At 43.0% G+C, this 16,615-nt stretch overlaps 1 protein-coding gene and 1 non-coding gene across 2 annotated transcripts in view; one reads left to right on the top strand and one right to left on the bottom strand.

Annotated features, from left to right (window-relative positions):
* Adam32 (ADAM metallopeptidase domain 32) overlaps positions 1–16,615 on the bottom strand; it is a 99,859-nt gene that overhangs the window by 78,720 nt on the left and 4,524 nt on the right. The window contains exons 2-4 of the mRNA XM_032919035.1: positions 8,343–8,407; positions 1,976–2,037; positions 201–276 (exon numbers count right to left, since the gene is read on the bottom strand). Coding sequence (XP_032774926.1) covers positions 201–276; positions 1,976–2,037; positions 8,343–8,407 — 203 coding nt within the window. The remainder of the gene's footprint in view (positions 1–200; positions 277–1,975; positions 2,038–8,342; positions 8,408–16,615) is intronic.
* LOC116915179 lies at positions 8,535–8,637 on the top strand. Its single transcript, XR_004389838.1, has one exon. It is a non-coding gene; the product is annotated as a U6 spliceosomal RNA (small nuclear RNA).

Genomic DNA, 16,615 nt, shown 5'->3' with positions numbered 1-16,615 from the left:
ACGGTCTCAGGAAGGACAGGTAGAGCAATGGTCTCCAGGCGGTACCCAGGGAAAACTCTGCCAAGATGTAGGAGGCACTTCCTGAAGTACCTGAAGTATATCCCCGTTTGGGTCCTGAGAGCCTTGTGTGCTGGGAAGACAACCACTCGGTTATTTTAAAGTTTCCTTTTTGAAAATTCATAAAATAACTTAAATCTTACCGGAATGTTTGAAGAATGAAAACTCGTAGATCCTTGATTATACATATAAACCATAAAACGATTTGTTAAAAAATATCTAAGCACAGAAAAGAGAGGATTCTGAGTTACTCTTGGAGAAACAGCAAAGCAAGCATCAGTAAACTGCCCCACCCCGTGCTTCAGTAAATAAAACTTTATTGGAACATAGCCATGCCCGTTAATCTGAATGTGCTCTGGGGCCAGTCCAGCCACAGCAGCAAAGGTTTGAACATTAAAAACTAGAAGGTTTACTCCCCAGTGCTTTAGAGAAAAAGGCAACTTTTGACATAGTGGTAGCATTTCCTTTGACATATATTACACTATATGCAAAGTAATACACATTTACTCAAAATAATTTCCCCGACTGAATGGGTTTTTTTATTTTTCAAAGAGATTTCTTTTTTTTTTATGTGTATGCATGTGTCTGCATGGATTTATGCACCAGTGTGCATAGGTCCCCATAGAACCCAGACAGTGTCCTAGAGCTAGGGTTACAGGCAGTAATGGGCCATTTGAGCTCTGCAAACAAAGGCCAAGTTCTTTGCAAGGACAGTAAGCACTCCTAACCCCTGAGCCATCTCTCCAGCCCACTAGCTCCTTTGAATAAAGGGAAGAGGCTACAAGACGGGTAAGGCCATTTTTCTATTTACAGAGATATAAACTAGATGGAGGATTGTGGGAATTTTCTGTTCCTTTACTCTAATACATATTATATAAATATCTATTACTATATGTTATATCACATATATTTATATCTATTGTAAAATATTTAGAAATATATATTATGTATATATGTATATAATATATATTGTATAATGTATATCATGGAATGTTATATAATATTACATATTTTTATTTATGACTATTATGGATTATATTTTATTTATGATTATCTAATATGTAATATAAAATATATGACTAATATTTATTATATATTTTACTATAATACATAAGCATATTGTATATAACAATTAAAATTTCTAAAATAAAATATGTAATATAACATACAATATATTATACATAATATATAACATGTCTATATTATACAATGTACATAATATGTAATATGTTTATAACATGCATAATATATAACAAATAAATATGTATGGTTTTGATAACGTGTTTGAAGAAAATTAAGTCCTATTTATCCTTAGCCGCTGCACTGAAACTCAGGTCTGAGCCCAACCTTCTTGTGGTTCCATATTCTGCACCTACTCAGTTGTTTCCATTTTACTTCCTCCCTTCACAACTCCCTCCAGCTTCAGTGACCACCCAGTCTGCTGCTTCGGGTTCTCCACCGAACTTGGTCGCTCAAAGGCTAGCAATGGCGCCTTCCCACGCGCCCTAGCGGTGAGGTCTGAGTGTCAGCTGAGCTTAAGGCTAGCAATGGCCTCAAGGCTTTGCCCCTGATGACTGGCTGGATACCATTTCTCTTGGTGTCCGTCAGTGAGCTCACCCTTCCTCCTGCTCTCTTCCACTTCCTGTCTCTATGTATATTCACTTCCGGCATCCCAGAATTACCCATCATCCTTACATGTTTCCATGACGTCCAGTTATGTCGCTTTTCCTTCTCACATTTTCCTTCCCACCTCTATTAGTCATACTTTGTTCATTTCAGGCATGGCAAAAACAACAGAGACTGCAGACAACGCTAACGAGAGCTGTGTCTTTGCTCTGATCCTCTGCTGCTGCTAACAAGCGAACGGTTTCAAAGAAATAAAATGAAGTGCCAAGCTAAAGAATAAGGAAAAAATCACCTTTTCTGGAGGTGCACAGTGTACTTCTTCTTGTTTATTGGAATAACATAGGATATCTGTTCCTAGAGAGTCCAGAAAAACTGAGAATGAGGACAGATTCCGAGAAGAGGCAAACAGCAACTCAAGAATCAACCAACCTCACTCACCAGGCGTGGTTCAAACAATTCAGAAACTCACGGCACACTGCCTGTGTTAAAAATCTGCAGCAATATATTGGAAATGTTTAACTTTTCATATAACCCATTCATTGCCACACAGACAAACCACTCTAGATTTTACACAGCGTCTCCGTGTCACTGGCTCCTAAACACCTAGGAAAGAAGACCCCGTGCTGTCTGAAATCTCTTCCTAGCATCATGGAAGCTGGAAGCACTCCGTTGTGGGCATCCTAGTTGCCAGTCACAACTCTTCCCAATACCTATACATGTCAATCCCGTCATTTGCAGAATAAATGGAGACAGAACAATGCAGGCAATATGCTGAACAAGAGTGTTGAATTTATGTTCTAGTTTCTAACGGCAGTCGAATGCCTACTTGCAGTGACGAAGAAGTTCCGCTCCGGGGAAGAGAGCAAGTTGGCAGCTGAACAGGACCCTCCAGAGACCATCTCCCCACAGAAATGTCTGACTCGGGAGACCCAGGGAAACCAAAGCAGGGGCGGGGCTCAGTACCGGGTTTAGCCATTATAATATGAAAAGATGTGGCGAGGAAGGCGGGAAGGAAGAGGTACCTCATTCACAGCACACCTTACACAAGCCCAGGTAACGTGGTGTGGAGACGCTCCCTGGTTGAGAGAGGGAAGAAGTTAAGTCCAGACCTTCATACTCAAGTAATTGAATACCAGGCCCGGGGCGGAGAACCCAGACTGGGCAGAATCCAGTGGCTCCCAATTCCAGCTTAGCATCTCCAGACTGAGCTTCTAGATGGCTCTTAGCCAGGAGCCGAGGAGAGCTTTCATCATGCGTGAAGAACCGACGCATGGGAAAAACAAGACTCTGCCTGCAGGACTGGTGAAAGCCCTGTGTTTCATCCGGGAACTCAGAACCAGACCTGACCGCACAACCCAGTGCCAGAGAGAACCCACAGGCCCAGGTGCCTTCGACTTATGCAGCACTCACATTAAACCTTCTTCAGACTGCATTGCATTCTAGACAGACAACCACGAGGCAGAGAGCTAACTGGGAATGGTGCGGGATGGCCCTGAGAGCCCGCACCCTGAGATGAACAATCACAAGGCAGAGAACTAACTTTGAAACCTCAAAGCCCTACCCCTCAGCGACATAGCTCCTCCAAGAAGCCCAGATCCTGTTCATCCTGAACTATTCCACCAATTGGGGACCAAGTATCTGAATATATAAGTCTATGAGGGCCATTTCACTCAAAGAAGCACAGCAGGTCTAACAAAAACAAAACAAACAAAAAACCTTTACTTTAAAAGTCTAGCCAAAAAACAAACAAACAAACAAACAGGTCTGGAGAGATGGCTGGGAGGTTAAGAAGTCTTTGCTGCTCTTCCAGAGGACCTGAGTTCATTTCCCAGCACTCACACTGGCTCACAGATGCCTGGAACCCCAGTCCCAATGGATCCGACACCCTCTTCTGACTTCTGTGGACACCTACACACACACACGGTGCACACGCATTCACACATATATAGACATAAATTAAAATCTTTGAAAACACTGGTGATTTAAAAAAAAATCAGAAAGACCTCAAATAAGAACCTAATGGTTTACATGAAAGTCTAATTTCAAAAAATGTACAATCGAACCCAAAATTAGTAGAAGCAAGAAATAATACCAGAGCTAAATTTAAAAAAAAATGAAAAATAAAAAAAATTCTTCAATCATTTGATTAGTGAAACAAAGTAGATTCTTTGGAAAAATAAAGATTGGTAAACCCTTAGTAAAGGAAAATACAAAATACTTAAGTCAGAAATTAAACTGGGGATATGACAGATACTACTGAAATCGTAAGATCGTCAGGAACTATTTTAATGTATTTCAATAAATTCCCACAAATAGATAAATTTGTAGACCGAAGACAAAAATAAAAAGTCTATTAACGAGAGCCTAAAATCAGACATTCCACCAGACCCTTCAAAAGGAACGTTCACCTTCCTCAGACCAGTCAGTACAACAGAGGAGGGAAGGTGCTGTGAATGCCAATAAATGCAGCATACGCGTAACTAGAATCAAAGGCAAAAATCACATGGCCGGGTTGTGTGATTATGGCTCGAGGTTAAAGCGTGTACTGCTCTTTCAGAAGACCTGAGTTCTATTCCCGGCATCCTTGTCAAGTGGCCAGAGTTGCCTCTAACTCCAGTTCCTCAGAGACCCAACACCTCTGGCTTCCACAGGCACCCATCCATACGTGCGTATACCCACAGACAGACACGCGAGGTTTTAGTTAGGGTCACTATTGATACGATGCAGCACCATAACCAAAAGCAAGTTGGGAAGGAAAGGGCTGATTTGGCTCCACATCACTGAATGAAATCAGGACAAGAACTCACGGTTTATAGTACATCACCCAGGGAAGCCAAGGCAGCAACTAAGGCAGAGACCAGTGCGGGACGCTGTTTTCCCGCTTGTTCCAGGCTCAAGGTCAGCTACTTTTCTTATACAGCTCAGGCGCACCAGCCATTGGGTAACACCGCCCACAGTGGGCGGGGCCTCCCTACATCAATTAGCAATTAAGAAAATGCCTCACAGATGTGGCCACAGGCTAACACCATGGAGGCAATTCCTTATTTGAGGATTCCTCTCCCCGAGCAGTGGCTCCCAACCTTTCTAATGCTGTGACCCTTTAACACCTCATGCTTTGGTGACCCCCGACCATAAAGTTTTTATAGTTGCTATTTCCTAACTGTAGACTCATTCACTGCCACTGTTATGACTCCTAATGTAAGTATCTGTGTTTTTGCGATGTTCTCAGGTGACCCTTGTGAGGTCACAGGGTTGAGAACCATTGTCCCAGAGGGTCAAGTTAACAACTGACTGAGACAGCCCCAACAGGTTGCATTAAGTGGTAAAAATAGGTGCAATTATATGGTAAAAATATGAATCGGGTATACTGTCAATCAGCTTCCATGAGAGGAGATGCTGTCCTCGCTGTTTTGGAGGCTGGGCATCCCTGGAGAAGGGCAGCACTGTCGACTCCCAGGTCCTCTTCTCCTGCCTTCTGTTCCCTATGACTCTTGCTTTGCACACATACTCCTTCCTCTTAGATGTTCTGAGGGTGAAGGCACTTGCTTGCTTGTTTGTTTGCTTGCTTGCTATGGCAACTTGACACAAGCTAGAGTCATCTGGGAACATGGAAACTCGATGGAGGAGATGCGTTCATCAGAGCAACCTGAAGACAAATCAAATCCATGAGGCATTTTCCTGATTAATGACTAACATAGGAGGGCCCAGGCCACTGTGGGCACTGCCAACCCTGGTCAGGTGTTCTTGGATTGTAAGAGAAAGCAGGCTGATGCCTTTGATCCTGGCACTCGGGAGGCGGAGACAGGGGAATCGCTGTGGGTGGGAGGCCAGCCGGAGAGCTACTTAGTGAAACCCTGTCTCAAACAAAAACAAAAACAAAACAAGACAAGACAAGACAAGTCGATCAAACCACGGGGTGGGGGTGGGGCATCAGGAGGCAAGCCAGAAAGAAGGCAGCACTCCTCCTGCCTGTCTGCTCCACTTTCAGCCTCCAGCTTGGTCCTCTGAGCCCCATCCCTGGCTTTCCTGCTCATGATGGACTAGGACCAGGAAGATGTAATTCTTCTCCCCAGGGAGCCTTCCATCTTAGTGTTCATCATGGCAGTAGAAAGCTCACTGAGATAGAAGCAGGCTAAGACCATTGGCTTAAGGTCTCTTCTTATGACCTCATTCGCCCTCAAGCACATCCCCGAAGGCTGTCTCCAGATATAGTCACAGTAAGAGCTGGGGGTTCGCGTGCGAGGCTCTGAGGGAACACGGTTCGGTCCTTCACAAAGTTCTCAGATGCCACGCCAGTGGTATGATCTGTCAGGAGCATCCAGGAAAGTCTAAGGCAAGGGAGTTTTCTGGAGATGGCCCACCATCAAGGCTAATGAAGAGGCCACTACTAACTAAAGATCATAAACTAGACAGTTTATTATAGGTGCAAGGACAGAAAAATTAATTGTGGACTAGTCTATCTGTACAAGACTTCAAAATAATGGGACACAAGGCAGATGATTTGTCTCTGACAAAACCATGCTAACTTATGCTATAAAAATTGTTTTAATGCTGGCAAGGATGTGGAGAAAGAGGAACACTCTTCCATTGTTGGTGGGATTGCAGACTGGTACAACCATTCTGGAAATCAGTCTGGAGGTTACTCAGAAAATTGGACATTGAGCTACCTAAGGACCCAGCTATACCTCTCTTGGGCATATATCCAAAAGATGCTCCAACATATAACAAAGACACATGCTCCACTATGTTCATACCAGTCTTATTTATAATAGCCAGAAGCTGGAAAGAACCCAGATGCCCTTCAACAGAGGAATGGATACAGAAAATGTGGTAATCTACACCATGGAATATTACTCAGCTATCAAAAACAATGACTTTATGAAATTCATAGGCAAATGGAGGGAACTGGAAAATATCCTGAGTGAGGTAACCCAATCACAGAAAAACACACATGGCATGCACTCATTCATAAGTGGCTATTAGCCCAAATGCTTGAATTGCCCTAGATGCACAGAACACATGAAACTCAAGACGGATGATCAAAATGCGAATGCTTCACTCCTTCTTTAAAAGGGGAACAAGAATACCCTTGGCAGGGAATAGGGAGGCAAAGATTAAAACAGAGGCAGAAGGAACACCCATTCAGAGCCTGCCCCATATGTGGCCCATACATATACAGCCACCCAATTAGACAAGATGGATGAAGCAAAGAAGTGCAGGCCGACAGGAACCAGATGTAGATCTCTCCTGAGAGACACAGCCAGAATACAGCACATACATAGGCGAATGCCAGCAGCAAACCACTGAACTGAGAACAGGACCCCCGTTGAAGGAAACAGAGAAAGGACTGGAAGAGCTTGAAAGGGCTCGAGACCCCATATGAACAACAATGCCAACCAACCAGAGCTTCCAGGGACTAAGCCACTACCCAAAGACTATACATGGACTGACCCTGGGCTCCAACCTCATAGGTAGCAATGAATAGCCTAGTAAGAGCACCAGTGGAAGGGGAAGCCCTTGGTCCTGCCAAGACTGAACCCCCAGTGAACGTGATTGTTGGGGAGGGCGATAATGGGGGAGGATGGGGAGGAAACACCAATATAGAAGGGAGGGGGAAGGGTTAGGGGATGTTGGCCCGGAACCAGGGAAAGGGAATAACAATCAAAATGTAAATAAGAAATACTCAAGTTAATAAAGAAAAAAAATTATTGCTTTAACCTTATAATGAACTTATGGAGCTAGAAACAGATACTAATCTTAATGGAAAGACAGGTAAATGATTCTGCTGTAACTCCTTATCAAACTATAACAATGAAGTATTGCCTTAAACTTACTATGAATTTACGGAATGTAAAGGTGCCTAGAAAACCATGTGATCAATTATGCCTAGTATAAGTACGAAGAATAACATTAAAGAGGCATTTTAGCCCTTCTCTACTCAATGCAGTGTGTCTAAAGAAAAAAATTCCCCTTTTTCTTCCTTCCTCCCTCCCTCCCTCTCTTCCTTCCTTTTCTTTTCTCTCTTGCTTAGAAAGAGTTAAGGAACTTAAAGCTTCTCACCTGGCCAGCGAGAGGCCTGAGTTAAAGAAAAAAGAACTCAAGTAACTAAGCCTTTTATTCTTTTCCCCTGATGCACCAGCAGCTTTTAAGTTTTAGCCACAGAGTACCAAGTGAGAGTTAAAATTGCCGGAGGACATCAGCTTCTGGCCCTTAGAACTGAAAGAGTTACAAGGCCAGAGATCATCAGCCTTTGGCCTTCATCTGACTGACGCTGTGCCCCACCTCAGTACCTGAAGGCCGGGGCTGGTCCCAGGCTAAGATCCATAAAGGGAAATGGGACAAATTACCTACACCATCAAAATTGCAAATGTTTGTAGTTCAACTATTTTGAAAAAATAAAAAAGTAAGCCATAAACTGGGGCAGGGATATCACAATTCGTACAGGAACTGCAAAGGAAAACAAATCCAGACATAAACTGGATGAATAGTTTGAGTCAACATTTGAATGAAAGGTGCAGTAATAGCTGATGGACCCTTGTACCCATTATCAATTTATGTATATATATATATATATATATATATGATCTGTGTTCTATAGCTATGCAATACAAATAAGAAATTTTATACAATAATGTAGATTGTGAAAAAATGTTTCTTACTTCTGAGTTTGTTTTATCTTCAATTTTCTCTGGAAATATGATTTCTAGAAATGAACTTTGAGAATCTGAAAAGAGAAGAAAATTATTTAGTAACCTTCCCTTTAATTTGACTAAATGTTCAGTTTCTTTCATGAGGTTTACTTAGCCAAAATGAGTGGCTCGTCTCTGTGTGCTGCTTTGAAAACGCTGAAGAGAGCTTCAGGAGTCTATGGACTAAAACTGGAATTAGCCAGAGAAATTAGCATGGCCCCTAGGCAAACTTGATACATAAGTCCATGAATTGTTCCATATTTAAAACAGAACACGGAAAACACTGACTTTGACTAACAGACAAAACTGTCATGAAAGACAAAAGGAGGCACTCAACGAACTCAGAACTTACTGTTCACAGGAGCACATAGACAGACATAGGCCAATCAGAGGCACCTTTGCTTCAAGAAAACGTGGCTGAAATGAAAGATTTAAAGCGATAGACTAGAAAGTGACCAGACTGTTGGGGAATGATGGAGAATAGCCAATCCAAGGTGAGCTGTGGTCCAATGACATTGTTGAGAAGTAGAAATTTAGGCTGGAGAGATGGCTCAGTGGTTAAGAGCACTGACTGCTCTTCCAGAGGTCCTGAGTTCAATCCTCAGCAACCACATGGTGGCTCACAACCATCTGTAATGGGATCTGATGCCCTCTTCTGGTGTGTCAATAAAATAAATAAATCTTAAAAAGAAAAAGGGTTTTATGATACTGGACACATGATAGCACGCACCACTATCAGGAAGTATAGCACAGCAAGAAAAACGTGAGCAAGCTAATTTCCTTACAGTCACTGTGCATAACAGTCAAACATGTGAGTTAAGGGTAAAGAAAGGCTAAAACTATCACAACTACAAACCTCTATGCCTGCCCAGACCCTGCACAGTCTTCACCAGGGTAAATCTGGGTGAGTACATCCAATTCTCTCTCCTCCACACACTCTTTTTAGTCACTCAGATATAGGCAAGGTTTCACATGCTGTGCCCTGGCCTAGTCTGGCCTCTCCTGCTTGCATATGCCCCTCAGTGCCCAGGTTCCATCCAAGATACGCTCTGCCTACCCCAACCTATGGGCCCTCCATGCCATATCACAAGTTTTCCACAGCTAGATCCTTCACACCTTGTACCATAATCTAGACCACTGAGTCATGCCTCGCCCTCTACTCTACACGCTACCTCCAAACTTCAGCCTGGACCAGAAGGCGCATCCTTGGCTAAACCAGCACCCTGTATCTACCTGACTTATTCCATCTAAGCCATTTCCAATGTTTAGACCCAACCTGAGCCAAGTGTCCTGTGTTCAGCCCCAACCTGCTTTGTCCATAGTAGAAAAAGAACTAATAAAAACAGTCCGCATACCTAGATCTCATTGCAAAAATATAAACAATATGAAAAACCAAGGCAGTGTCTAAATCAATGCCAAGACGTGGAATTTAAAAGAACCATACAAAGTGTGAGGATTTTTAAAAAGACATGCAGAGAGGCTAGAGAGATGGCTCAGTGGTTAAGAGCTCCTTCAAGAGGTCCTGGGTTCAATTCCCAGCACCCACAAGCAGTCCATAACAGTCTGCAACTCCAGGGGATCTGACACCTTCATACAGACATACATATATACAGGCAAAACATCAACACACGTAAAATAAATCATTTTTTAATTTTTTTAAAAAAGACTCAAAGAAACAACAGCTAAAGAGAATTAACTTAAAGAGAACAAATTTCCGAGTGAAGTCAAAGAGAACACAAACGTAAGGAGGATGGACATGGTAAGACAGCCCACGATTTGAGAGCAGAACTCAGTAAAGAGTTCGAAATGCTGACGAGAACGCACGTGGAAGCAAAGACAGGATTGAGTCAGACAACTGAAGGGAGGGCCTCATATGCAGAGAGAGTCAGGAAGAAAACCCGGTAAAGGGGAAAGCAGAGGATTTACAGTAAACAGTGATGTGACAACTTCAAATAAAACCTGGAAAGAAACGTGGCGGACAAATGAGACAGTACAACAAGACCGAAACCTCGGAATTACAGGCATAGATGAAGGGGAAGAATCCCAGGTCAATGTTGTAGACCAGACCTTCAAGAAAATCAGAGAAGAAAACTTCCCCAAACCAGGAAAGGCTCACCCATACAGAGACACAGACAAGAAGCACGTAGAACATCAGATACACGAGACCAAAAAGGAAACTCGGGCGTGGTATGTCATAGCTAGAACAGGAAGAACAGGAAACAAAGAAAATATATTGAAAACTGGAGATCAAACTCGAGTCGTGTATAATGGGACAACATGGGAGTAACAGTTGATTTCTCAATGGAAACTTGGAAAGGCAGAAGAGCCTGGGGCAGTGTATTGTACCACAAACCTAAAAACACATATAAAAACAAAACAAAACAAAAAAAACAACGAAAAACAAAATCTACAACCGCCAACAGCCGACCTAGATCAGGGTACCCTTTGGGCCTCTGAAAGGAACCAGCATTCCCAGACCCCGCTTCGGACTTCTGGACTCCAGAGCCGTGAGCCAATACATTCTCTAATTTATTAAACTACCAACCTGTGGGACTTCTTCATGGAAGGAAAAGGGAAGCAAAATTATATATGATTCCTTTATGGATGTTTTTAAGCTCACTTCTGGGTTCCAAAAGAGGCTCGGATTCTGACCAGATGATACTGGATGATTGGTAACCGGAACTCTCTGCACACTGCTGTAGTCAGCCACTCATAGTCCTCATAAACCCAGCCACTGTCACCTTACAAACCGTTTGTGGTTGGTCCTCCAAAGCCTGGACACTAAGGAAAGCCTCCCAGTAACAAGAACCTCGCTCCATAAATGAATTTAGACAGTTTTCCGGGATATTATAAGGCAGCGCGTCATTTGTATGACATTTCTCAAAAGCTTACTAATGCTGAGAAAAGTGAATGTGGATTTAAATACCCAGAGGCCAAACTAGAGCTAGATCATGGGAGGCAGCAAGCCCGTCATTCATATTTCTCTGCCTCACCTCTTCCTCCTAATAGAGGTTGGGTACCAAATAACACGTACTCCAGACTAATTTAATTACGGAGGAGACGTGACAGTTGCGTAAGACTTGGGCGTGGAAGTGGACGCTGTCAGATAGCTGCACTCAAAAAGGTCTGGTCCTTCTGGCACATGCATTAGTAGAGTGATCGGTAGCTCTGTGTTACTGAGACAGTGGGCCTACAGGCTGGCCTAAGAATCATGTGTTTCCAATAGAACAGAATTCAAATGGAACAACTACTACTACTATTACTACTACTACTACTACTACTACTACTACTACTACTACTATTACAACTACTACCACTACCACTACTACAACTACTACCACTGCTGCTGCTGCTACTACTACTACTACTACTTCTACTACTACTATTACTACTACTTCTACTACTACTATTACTACTACTACTACTTCTACTACTATTACTACTTTTACTACTACTACTACTTCTACTATTACTACTACTTTTACTACTACTACTACAACTACTACCACTGCTACTACTACTACTACTACTTCTACTACTACTATTACTACTACTTCTACTACTACTATTACTACTACTTTTACTACTTTTACCACTTTTACTACTACTACTGCTGCTGCTGCTGCTACTACTACTACTACTACTGTTGCAATTCCAATAGAATGCTCTCTGGCTTATTGTAGCAAGTTTCTCCCGACAACACAATTCTACCACATTGTGGTATTTCATGGTATACAAACCTCTCTCTGATTTTCTCTAGGATTTGTGTGGTCCCAATATTCTTTTGCATGTGGTAGTATCAGATAGTTGCAAAGCCCTCAAAAACTATGAGTAACTGAACCCTTGTGCTGCAGTCCACTCTGGGGCTCTTCCTAGTCCTTTAACACTCCCAGGTGCTGTACTACTTTGTAGTGTAGGGAGGGAGACTTCAAAGCTAGCAAAGGGACTCGGTGGCTTTTAGGGTGTGATGGTGAATTTCATATGGGAGGGGTAGCTTTGCCGGATCCTCCAGGTAGTGAAGATGTGGGGGGAATGGGAAGGCAGCATTGATGGAGATTCTGCAAATATACGATGCTAGAAATCCTCAAGAACATGGACTTAATGGGTAATTATGACCACATTCCTTCACTTGGAAGATAAGACGCTCATTTATGCTGCTCCAAGATTTGCCCTGAGAGGGAATATCTTGGAAAAATGAACTAGATTACACTAAGAGTTCACCCAGGATCTAAAATCTAATTTTTTCTATACTTTCAAATGATCTATTGATGACATTCCAGAGGCCGAATTTTAGTAGAAAAGGACAAAGGCCATGACGTGAAAGTCAGTCCAAAAACTAGGGACAAATATGAGAAGACATGTGGTAGAAAGACCTTGTAAAGGCAGAGAGAACAGTTAATGTAAAGAAACCTTCAACAAGATTCCAGATCCCAATCAAAAGCAAGAAGTCGACTTCTGGGGTTGAAGACAAGAGAAGGTTGCAAGTGTGTAAAAGCCTCCATCTGCCAATTATCTCATCTAACCTATCAGGTTACACCTAGAACAAACCATGTGGGTGTCAGGGATACAGCAAGAACCCATTATACACTCAGGGGTGGTGGGAAAGCCTTCATTTATCTTGACTTCAAAACCACCACAGCAAAATCCTTGGAGATGGAGTGTGGGAGGGTTTGCCCTGACAATAATCTGTTCTTCCACAGGAAGGAGCTAGCGCCAAGGGAAATATGGAGTGTCGAAAGCACGCGTGTGGTTCAGAAAAGTTTTGAAGACATGGTAGAATGACCAGGGATGTATCATACCAAGCAAGAGCTCTTCCCTGAGAGGAACCCTATAAATGTGAACAGTATGGGGACTGTCTTTAATGTGTATTATAATGCTAAGTGCAGGCCCTCGAGACCTGTAGTCTGCACTGCATGCAGACCTATGCGACCCCGCCCCCAAGTTCTTTCTGATTGGTCAATGAAGATGCCAACAGCCAATGCCTGGGCAGAAGAGACATAAGTAGGGGTTAGGTTTCCCGGTTTTGGAGGAGGAAGAGGAGAACCACAAGAGGAAGAAGATGATGCAGGAGGAGGAAGGAGAAGCTGCCATGGGTTAGGTGAGCCATAAAAACATGGCCCCAAGGGCCCACTGTTCGGAGTTAAGAGCAGCCCAGATCAAACATAGCAAGTAATAACTTGGGGTTATCAATAGGAAAGTAGATTCTAATAGCATGGAGGGGAGGTATCCGCCCAGCTCTTGAGCTGTTTATGGCTTATTGTAAAAATAAAGGCGTATGTGTTAAAGGCAGAGCAGATTAAAAATAATTTCTATAACAAAGGCAGAAGATTAAGTAATTTCTACAACAGGGACACTTCCTGCTTTCTGAGGGGCTTCAAAAAAAAAAAAACATAGAGGTACACGCGCACCTCCTAAGGGCTGCGAGAAACCATTCGGGGTTCACCATTCCTTTTGAGCTGTGAAAACGCTCAGGAGAGACTCGCCATGAACATACGGTGTGGGAAAGCCATTGTTTCTGCACAACTTTTGGGGGTACACATGAGAACACACACCGAGAAGCCCTATGCAAAGACTATAAAGAACGCGCTAGCAACTACTGTCGCCCCACCTCGCCTGTGAGCCGAGAGAAGTCTCCAAACTGCCTGCATCCTTACAAACCCAGTCAGAACGTGTGGCTAGAATGTTTACAAAAACTACGGGCTGAAATCACGTGAAACCGGAAGCAAAAAATGGTTTCTTCTTCCCCTTAGACGTTTCTGGATACTGTCGCAGCATGGCAGAAGTAACTGACATGGTACCGTGTGGCTTTGGTCCTCTATAATGCTAAAGGAAAGTCACAGAAGAAAAGCTTGGGAAGGCTTGGGAGCAATGCTGCTTTCTGTTTGTGCTTTTCATTAACTGTTCCAAATAATGGGCTTTATTATAATAGTTTGTGTGCGCGTGTGTGTAGCATGCTTTGATCGTATTTGACTTTTAATGTTGTTTAATTTCTATTTATTTGTGTGTGTGTCTGTGCGTGTGTATGTGTGTGTCTCTCTGTGTGTATGTGTGTCTCTGTGTGTGTGTGTCTGTGTGTGTGTATGTGTATGTGTCTCTGTGTGTGTGTGTGTGTATGTATGTATGTGTCTGTGTGTGTGTGTCTGTGTGTGTGTCTGTGTGTGTGTCTGTGCGTGTGTATGTGTGTGTCTCTCTGTGTGTATGTATGTATGTGTCTGTGTGTGTGTGTCTGTGTGTGTGTCTGTGTGTGTGTCTGTGTGTGTGTATGTGTGTGTCTCTGTGTGTGTGTGTGTCTGTGTGTGTGTCTGTGTGTGTGTTTGTATATACATACGTGTATGCATGGGAAGGACATGCGCGTGGCAGAGAGGTACCAGGGAGGTCAGGAGATGGCTTGTTGTGGTCAGTTCTCTCCGACTGTGTGTGAGTCCTGAGGATCAAACTGGAGTTGTCGAGCATGGCAGCATTCTCCTTCCTGATGGGACATTTCCCTTACGGTAGATTTCAGGGTCACAGATCACTGATTCATAATTGCATTCTCTAAGCAGTGTAGGTGAGCATAACTAGTGCTGATTTTACGCCAACCAGTGAATAAAATGGCTTGCGTTTTAAGAGAATAATTAGAACCGCTAGTTCTCAGAGAAAATTTTAGAACTACAGGAACGAAATTAGCATATAAGCAAATAGACAATTCTCTTGAACACAAATAAAATTATTAAATGGAGGTGTGCCTAGAACAATGCTATCCAACAGAATTGTTTTTGTTGTTGTTGTTGTTGTTTTAACTGAGGTTCAATCAATCACTATTCAGGATCTGGAATCTGTCACCACTTAAAATCCTGGAAGGACCCGAGGTCCTGAGCGTCTTTATTGTCTTTACTGTTAATCTGTTTCTGGATAATTGGTTCTGAAGTTGACTTCTTTCTTTGAGTGGTGGCCAATCTTGGGCCACGAAACCCAGCCATTGGCCCTGCCCACACGATGCGTGTCAATTACTCTGGAGAACAGAGCCTGTTACATTTTTTCATAGTGTTTTAGCGGAGACTACTTAGTAACATCCCTAACAGACCCTAGTCTTCTCAACAGGTGTCAATTTTCCTGTGACCTGCTAGCGGTCACTCCCTGCCCAGCGTCAGGCCACAGGCACATATTTTAACCTTGTGCAGCACACCATGGCACCAATCTCTTGAGGGTAAGAAAACCACGTGACAGTAATACAGAAACCCCCGAAACGCGGGTGGCCCTCATGGAACAAGAATGCATTTGTTTCTCACAGAAAGTCTGCGAGTTCTCGATTAGTGGCTTAGAAATACTAGTGAGGGAATAAACGCTTGTGACCTTGAGGGTCACTGTGGCATCAAGAAAAGAGGATGGAGTTCACTGACTGCCACTGTTTACTTCGAAATAGTTTATTATGTGAAATTCACTTTAATAGTTTTCCTGTGTGTGTGTGTGTGTGTGTGTGTGCGTGCCCGCGCGCACATGTGTGGTATGTGGAGACAGAGAGGTCACTAGTACCCTTCTCTATCTCTCTCTCCCTCTCCCTCCCTCTCACCCTTCCCCTTCCCTCCCTCTCCCTTGTCCTCCCCCTTCCCCTCCCTTTCCCTCTCTCTGCCTTTTCCCTTGAGAGTTTCTGTCTGTAACTGATGCTTACCAATTTTATGGCTAGGCTAGCTAGCCAGCAAGCCCAAGAAATCCCTCTATCTCAGCGTCTTTCCCTCTAAACCCCACTCAAGCATGAGAATCACAGGTGCAGGTAGCAACATCTGGATTTCTTCTAACGAAAGTACAGAGGGTCTGACCTCAAGGCTTCATGCTTGCACAGCAAGCATGGTTAGGTACTGACCATTTCCCCAACCCTTTAGCAAGAATTTCTAAAGAAGACTGTAAGATGACTTCAAATAAAAAAATTGAGAGAAGTAAACAGTGTAACCATAAAAAAAATGGTCCGGGAGGAAGAATTAATAAATCGATATGAAAAGAAAAGAACAGACAGGAAGGACTCAAAGGAAGATACAGAAAGACAGAAGATCAAAAAGCTTTGAGTAGTTTTATATACTAGCTGAATCAAAGAATATGGCGTCCTCTGAAATAAAGACATAATGGAAGTCATATCTGCCGTGCATAGCTAATAGAATTTCCATAATGAAGCCAAAGGCAGTGTGAGGGAGCTGTATATGCTTACCTACCTGTTATCTTAATTGCAAAAATCTAAGTAAAGTTTTAATAATTTAATCAGTACATCAAAA

The sequence above is a fragment of the Rattus rattus genome, chromosome 13 (genome assembly GCF_011064425.1).
Source record: "Rattus rattus isolate New Zealand chromosome 13, Rrattus_CSIRO_v1, whole genome shotgun sequence".
Lineage (NCBI taxonomy): Eukaryota > Metazoa > Chordata > Mammalia > Rodentia > Muridae > Rattus > Rattus rattus.
This window is presented reverse-complemented; position numbering and strand designations above follow the sequence as displayed.